Raw genomic sequence first — 8,136 nt, forward strand, 5'->3', positions numbered from 1 at the left:
GCTGCTCTAGCGAAGAATCCCAAGGTTGAACCCAAACCCGAGACTAAGTGCTTCTGTAATGAGAGGAACGGACACTGAAGCAGTACTACCCTAGATACTTGGTAGATGAGAAGGCAGGCAAGGTCGACAGTAGTATATTGGATATACGTTATATGAATGTGTACTTTACTAGTACTCCTAGCAGCACCAGGGTATTAGATACCGGTTCGGTTGCTAAGTGTTAGTAACTCGAAATAAAAGCTGCGGAATAAATGGAGACTAGCTAAAGGTGAGATGACGATATGTGTTGGAAGTGTTTCCAAGGTTGATGTGATCAAGCATCGCATGCTCCCTCTACCATCGAGATTTGGTGTTTGCGTTGAACATGATTGGATTATGTTTACCTCAAAACGGTTATTCATTTAAGGAGAATAATGGTTACTCTGTTTATTTGAATAATACCTTCAATGGTCTTGCACCTAAAATGAATCTCGATCGTAGTGATACACATGTTCATGCCAAAAAGATATAAGATAGTAATGATAGTACCACATACTTGTGGCACTGCCACTTGAGTCATATTGGTGTAGAACGCATGAAGAAGCTCCATGTAGGTGGATCTTTGGACTCACTCATTTTTGAAAAGATTGAGACATGCGAACCATGTCTATTGGTATATATGCATGAAGAAACTCCATACAGATGGATCGTTTGGACTCACTTGATTATGAATCACTTGAGACATGCAAATCATACCACATGGGCAAAATGACTGAAAGTCCTCGTTTTCAGTGAGATGGAACAAGAGAGTAACTTATTGGAAGTAATACATTTTGATGTACGCAGTCCAATGAGTGCTGAGGCATGCAGTGGATATCGTTATGTTCTTACTTCACAGATGATTTGAGTAGATGCTGAGTGTATTTACTTGATGAAACACTAGTCTGAATTATTGAAAGGTTCAAGTAATTTCAGAGTGAAGTTGAAGATCATCGTGACAAGAGGATAAAATGTCTGTGATATGATCATAGAGATGAGTATCTGAGATACGAGTTTGGCACACAATTGAGACATTGTGGAAAGTGTTTCACAATTAATACCGCCTGGAACACCATAGTGTGATGGTGTGTCCGAACATCATAACTGCACCCTATTGGATATGGTGCATACCATGATGTTTCTTATCAAATTACCACTATCGTTTATGGGTTAGGCATTAGAGACAACTGCATTCACTTTAAAAGGGGCACCACGCAATTCCGTTGAGATGACACCGTTTATAGAAACCTAAGTTGTCGTTTCTTAAAAGTTTGGGGCTGCGATGCTTCTGTGAAAAAGTTTCAGGCTGATAAGCTCGAACCCAAAGCGGATAAATGCATCTTCATAGAATACCCAAAAACAGTTGGGTATACCTCCTATTTCAGATCTGGAAGCAAAAGTCATTGCTTCTAGAAACGAGTCCTTTCTCGAGGAAAAGTTTCTCTCGAAATAATTGAGTGGGAGGATGGTGGAGACTTGATAAGGTTATTGAACCGTCGCTTCAACTAGTGTGTAGCAGGGCACAGGAAGTTGTTCCTGTGGCACCTACACCAATTGAAGTGGAAGCTTATGATAGTGATCATGAAACTTCGGATCAAGTCACTACCAAACCTCGTACGACGACGAGGATGCGCACTACTTCAGAGTAATGCGTGATCCTGTCTTGGAAGTCATGTTGCTAGACAACAATGAACCTACGAGCTATGGAGAAGCGATGGTGGGCCCATATTCCGACGAATGGCTCGAGGCCGTGAAATCCGAGATAGAATCCATGTATCAGAACAAAGCATGGACTTTGGTGAACTTGCCCGATGATCGGCAAGCCATTGAGATAAATGGATCTTTAAGAAGAAGACGGACATGGACGGTAATGTTACCGTCTATGAAGCTCGACTTGTGGCAAAGAGTATTTTCACAAGTTCAAGGAGTTGACTACGATGAGTTTTTCTCATCCGTAGCGATGCTTAGGTCCGTCGGAATCATGTTAGCATTAGCTACATTTATGAAATCTGGCAGATGGATGTCAAAACAAGTTTCCTTACCAGTTTTCATAAGGAAAGGTTGTATGTGATACAATCAGAAAGGTTTTGTCGATCCTAAGGATGCTAAAAGGTATGCTAGCTCCAGCGATCCTTCCATGGATTAGAGCAAGCATCTCGGAGTCAGAATATACGCTTTGATGGAGTGATCAAAGTTTTTGGGTTTATACAAAGTTTGTTAGAAACTTGTATTTACAATAAAGTGAGTGGGAGCGCTACAACATTTCTGATAAGTATATGTGAATGACATATTGTTGATCCGAAATGATGTAAAATTTCTGGAAAGCATAAAGGGTTGTTTGAAAGGAGTTTTTCAAAGGAAGACCTGGATAAAGCTACTTACATATTGGGCATCAAGATCCATAGAGATAGATCAAGACGCCTGATGATACTTTCAAAAGACAGCACACCTTGACATGATTTTGAAAGAGTTCAAAATAGATCAGCAAAGAAGGAGTTCTTGGCTGTGTTACAAGGTGTGAGTATTGAGTGAGACTCAAGACCTGACCACAGCAGAAGATAGAGAAAGGACGAAGGTCGTCCCCTATGCTTTAGACGTAGGCTCTATAGTATGCTATGTTGTGTACCGCACATGTAGTGTGCCTTGCCATGAGTTGGTCAAGAGGGTACAATGGTGATCCGGGAAAGGATCTCATGACAGCGGTCGAACTTATCCTTAGTACCTAGTGGATTAAGGAATTTTCTCGATTATGGAGGTGGAAAGGAGTTCGTCGTAAAGGGTTACGTCGATGCGAGCTTTGACACTAATCCGGATGACACTGAGTAGTAAACCGGATTCGTATAGTAGAGCAATTATTTGAAATGGCTCCAAATAGCGCGTGGTAGCATCCACAAAGATGACATAGATATTCGTAAAGCACACGGTTCTGAAAGGTTCAGACCCGTTGACTAATAACCTCTCTCACAAGCATAACATGACCAAACCAGAACACATTGAGTGATAATCACATAGTGATGTGAACTAGATTGTTGACTCTAGTAAACTCTTTAGATGTTGGTCACATGGTGATGTGACCAGTGAGTGTTAATCACATGGTGATGTGAACTAGATTATTGACTCTAGTGCAAGTGGGAGACTGTTGGAAATATGCCCTAGAGGCAATAATAAATGGATATTATTATATTTCTTTGTTCATGGTAATTGTCTATTGTTCATGCTATAATTGTATTATCCGGAAATCGTAATACATGTGTGAATACATAGACCACAACCTGTCCCTAGTAAGCCTATAGTTGACTAGCTCTTTGATCAACAGATAGTCATGGTTTCCTGACTATGGACATTGGATGTCATTGATAACGGGATCACATCATTAGGAGAATGATGTGATGGACAAGACCCAATCGTAAGCATAGCATAAAAGATCGTGTAGTTTCGTTTGCTAGAGCTTTTCCAATGTCAAGTATCTTTTCCTTAGACCATGAGATCGTGCAACTCCCGGATACCGTAGGGGTGCTTTGGGTGTGCCAAACGTCACAACGTAACTGGGTGACTATAAAGGTGCATTACGGGTATCTCCGAAAGTGTCTGTTGGGTTGGCACGGATCGAGACTGGGATTTGTCACTCCGTGTGACGGGGAGGTATCTCTGGGCTCACTCGGTAATGCATCATCATAATGAGCTCAATGTGACTAAGGCGTTAGTCACGGGATCATGCATTGCGGTACGAGTAAAGAGACTTGCCGGTAACGAGATTGAACAAGGTATTGGGATACCGACGATCGAATCTCGGGCAAGTAACATACCGATTGACAAAGGGAATTGCATACGGATTGATTGAATCCTTGACACCGTGGTTCATCCGATGAGATCATCGTGGAACATGTGGGAGCCAACATGGGTATCCAGACCCCGCTGTTGGTTATTGACCGGAGAGGCGTCTCGGTCATGTCTGCATGTCTCCCGAACCCGTAGGGTCTACACACTTAAGGTCCGGTGACGCTAGGGTTGTAGAGATATATGTATGCGGAAACCCGAAAGTTGTTCGGAGTCCCGAATGAGATCCCGGACGTCACGAGAGGTTCCGGAATGGTCCGGAGGTGAAGAATTATATATAGGAAGTCAAGTTTCGGCCACCGGGAAAGTTTCGGGGGTTACCGGTATTGTACCGGGACCACCGGAAGGGTCCCGGGGGTCCACCGGGTGGGGCCACCTGTCCCGGAGGGCCCCGTGGGCTGAAAGTGGAAGGGAACCAGCCCTTAGTGGGCTGGGGCGCCCCCCTTGGGCCTCCCCCCATGCGCCTAGGGTTGGGAACCCTAGGGGGGGAGCTTCCCCCTTGCCTTGGGGGGCAAGGCACCCCTTTCCACCCCTTGGCCGCCGCCCCCCAACCCTAGATGGGTTTTGGCCGCCCCCCCCCTCCCAAGGGGGCCTATATAAAGGGGGGAGGGAGGGCAGCAACCTACAGCCTTGGGCGCCTCCCTCCTCCCCTGCAACACCTCTCTCTCTCTCGCAGAAGCTCGGCGAAGCCCTGCCGGAGACCCGCTACATCCACCACCACGCCGTCGTGCTGTTGGATCTCCATCAACCTCTCCTCCCCCCTTGCTGGATCAAGAAGGAGGAGACGTCGCTGCACCGTACGTGTGTTGAACGCGGAGGTGCCGTCCGTTCGGCACTCGGTCATCGGTGATTTGGATCACGGCGAGTACGACTCCGTAATCCACGTTCATTGGAACGCTTCCGCTCGCGATCTACAAGGGTATGTAGATGCACTCCTTTCCCCTCGTTGCTAGTAGACTCCATAGATGCATCTTGGTGAACGTAGGAAAATTTTAAAATTATGCTACGATTCCCAACACGGACGATGACAATGTTTCGATGTCGTTCTCCCTCCTGGGGGCATCGTTTTGGACCAAGTGCTGGCTGGAGGGGACGAGAGGAGGAGCGGTGTTTCATCTTGTCCATTGATGACGGCGGATCTCGGCGGCGTGGCGCAGTGGAGACTCGGCGCCTGATGAGCAGAGATGGACTCGCGCTGGAGGGTGACGCTGCCTGGCGTCGTGGTGGCGTCGGCGGCAGCTAGACCGGGCAAGGTTGATGCAGCAGTACAACTCTGAAGATGGATTAGTGGCAGGTGGCTCCGGCGGCCTCATATCCGGCAGACGTCCTGGTGTAGGAGCATGTCGGACTGGTGGGTGCCCATACCCGGCAGGCGTCCTGGTTGGGACCTCAAGTCTTAGATGTTAGGTTTGGCTGCGAGGTCTGTTTGGTATTATGCCCATACTTTCAGCGCCCCTTCATCAACTGGATAGGAATAGCGACAGATGTTGCTTAGTCGGTGGCTTTAGCCTTACTATTGTATGACTTTGTAAGGTCTTGTGTCAATAATTAATAAAATGGCCGTATGCATCGTCCAAATGTAGAGGCCGGGGGTCATCCTCCTTTTTTAAAAAAAATTGAAGAGATTTTTTTACCCAAACTTTCCGTAGATGGTGGTTATTTTAGAGACACTGATGCTGTTGGAGATGCTCTAAGTCAAGTTTCCTAGATTATTATCCTTTTGATTAGAATAATTGTTTATAGTGATTTCTGATGGTGTGTTGTGGTCTAGTTTGTGTGAGAAATTGCCTTGGATACTAAAAAACATTTTATAAGCACGAAGGTAGCTTGAGATCGTTACAAGTTAAGTATGAGACATTTTCTATAGCTCGACCTTGAGTTTCGATCTGTTTGAGCTCACTCTAATATTAGTATAAGTTGAGCTGAGTCTAGGCCACCTCGCGGGGGAGATGAGGTGGACGGTTGCCGAGCCCGCTCCCACGTTTATATAAACGTGGGGCAGGTGAAGGCTCACGGCTTTGCCGAGATTTGACATAGGAAGCCCAACCGTGAAACAACCGTTTCCTCATCTCATATGGGCCCCTGTCAGGTCTTTGCCGAGTTTTTTGTGTGAGTGCTCGCCAAAGGTGTGAGCCCTCGCATTCCCTATTAAAAAAATTAAAAGGTCAAAAGATTGCCGAGTTTCCATTTGTGGATACTTAGAAAACATACATCGCCGTCATGACACCGTCCCCAGGCCATTGGCGGGGCCCACTTGTAAAGACACCATAAGTTTCTTTGCGAGGGAACTCGACAAAGGTTGGGCTTTGCCGAGTCCCATTTTCTAGGCACCGGGCAAATGATGTCGTTCGCCGAGTTGGTGCTCACTACCGAGTTCGATGATCGGCGTACTTGTCAGACGTCTTCCACTGCCGAGCTTCCGATAAAAGAACTCGCCAAATCTTGGGAACTCGGTATGCTTGGCGATTCCAATAGTGTTGGTATGAAAAACCAAGCACATATATATTTTGTAATAATACGAACAATTTAACATACTCGAATCTCTAGTCGTGCAACTTGGCTATAGTTGCATCCACGCCCACAATTGTGTGCCCTCTATGATATTCTTGCTGGCACAAATGTGCTCTGTTATTGGCACTTGTATTATATTCGAACAAGCGGCATATGCTACTTGTAGCCCACCCTCCTTTTTATGCGGTTCAGTCGGTCTCCATGAGAACCCATCCACCAAATAGGTATCACATTCATCCACAAATGGACCAATGAGTATTGTGTACACCTGGTTGCACAGCCACCACACACCACAAAAGTTGATGGGGTATCGATCAAGAAGAATATGATGCGTACAATGGTTAATCTACTATTTATGCTACTCTCATGCAGGAGCTAAACCCTGTCCTCGATCCTCAAGACCTCAACTCCTGCCTACGAGTAGTAGCCACACAATGGCACAATATATGCCCTCCCGGGAACACGAAGACGGCGCCGAAGCAAACCAAGAGGTCTACCAACGGTTCACCAACTTGGTGTCCTCCTGGCCGGTCTCCCCGGGCCTCTCCGGCTTCCAGATCTACCGCCACGAAAGCGGTTGGTACACCAGCCTGGCTCCAATGGTGGGCGCCATGGTCGCTGACGCATGCTTCACCGCGCGCCCCTCCGATATCGTCGTGGCCACGCTGCCCAAGTCCGGGACGACGTGGATCAAAGCACTTCTCTACTCCACCATGCACAGGAAGGAGCACCCCGTAGACTCCGGCGACCACCCGTTCAACTCCGTCAGCCCACACGAATGCGTCAAGTTCCTGGAGTACCAGCTCTACACGGCGAGCAGGATCCCAGACATCGGCCGGCTCCCGGACCCGAGGCTCTTCGCGACGCACGTCCCATTCGTGTCGCTGCCGAGGTCCGTCCCAGGATCGGGCTGCAAAATCGTCTACGTGTGCCGCGACCCCAAGGACATCCTGGTCTCGCAGTGGAAGCTCTCCAACAAGTTCAGGATCAGGGACGGGCTGGAGCCGCTCTCCGTCGAGGCCGCCGCCGATTTCTTCTGCGACGGCTTGTCACCGGGAGGGCCATACTGGGATCATGTCCTTGGGTATTGGCGCGCGCATATGGCGCACCCCGAGCGGGTGCTATTCTTCCGGTACGAAGACATGATTCGGGACCCTGCGGCTCATGTGAGTAAGCTGGCGGAGTTCGTCGGACGCCCGTTCGACGCGGGGGAGGAGGATGCCGGTACGGTGGACGCCATTGTCAGGCTATGCTCGTTTGAGAACATGACCGGGCTCGGGGCCACCAAGGAAGGCAAGACCGAGCTCGTGGTAGGCGCGGTGGAGAACAACTGGTTCTTCCGGCGCGGCATGGTTGGGGACTGGGAGAACCATCTGCCGCCAGAGACGACACGGAAGATCGACGCCATCACCCACGCCAGGTTCAGGGATTCCGGCCTCCATGTCTAGCTGTCCAGGAGGTTACAGTAAAAACGTTCGTTTGGAAACTCATCTTGAATAAGTTGGAAGTAGTATATCTGCATGTTACTTTAGCCTACACCTACAGTACGTCCTACTCATGACAGTGTATTCCCATGGAGCGTCGATCGCCACAATGAGATGTGCGGCATTTTTCTTAAAAGAGGAATATATTAGTATGAAGAAGGGAGGGGATCGCCCCCGCGTCGCTCCCAGGAGGGGCGACTCGGGCGGATCCCACGAGCGCGCCGCCGCCGCCTTCCTTCTCTGATCCTCCTCCCCTCGCCGCCGCCGAAGGACGCCTCCGGTCTAA

General features: G+C 48.3%; 1 protein-coding gene across 1 annotated transcript; it reads left to right on the forward strand.

The window, feature by feature from the left end:
- The first annotated feature begins 6,652 nt into the window (after positions 1–6,652).
- On the forward strand, positions 6,653–7,887 carry LOC123073692 (cytosolic sulfotransferase 5). Its single transcript, XM_044496748.1, has one exon. The coding sequence runs from the start codon at positions 6,801–6,803 to the stop codon at positions 7,812–7,814; it is 1,014 nt and encodes a 337-aa protein (XP_044352683.1). The 5' UTR covers positions 6,653–6,800; the 3' UTR covers positions 7,815–7,887.
- Positions 7,888–8,136: the final 249 nt, after the last annotated feature.

This window comes from Triticum aestivum, chromosome 3D (genome assembly GCF_018294505.1).
Source record: "Triticum aestivum cultivar Chinese Spring chromosome 3D, IWGSC CS RefSeq v2.1, whole genome shotgun sequence".
Classification (NCBI taxonomy): domain Eukaryota; kingdom Viridiplantae; phylum Streptophyta; class Magnoliopsida; order Poales; family Poaceae; genus Triticum; species Triticum aestivum.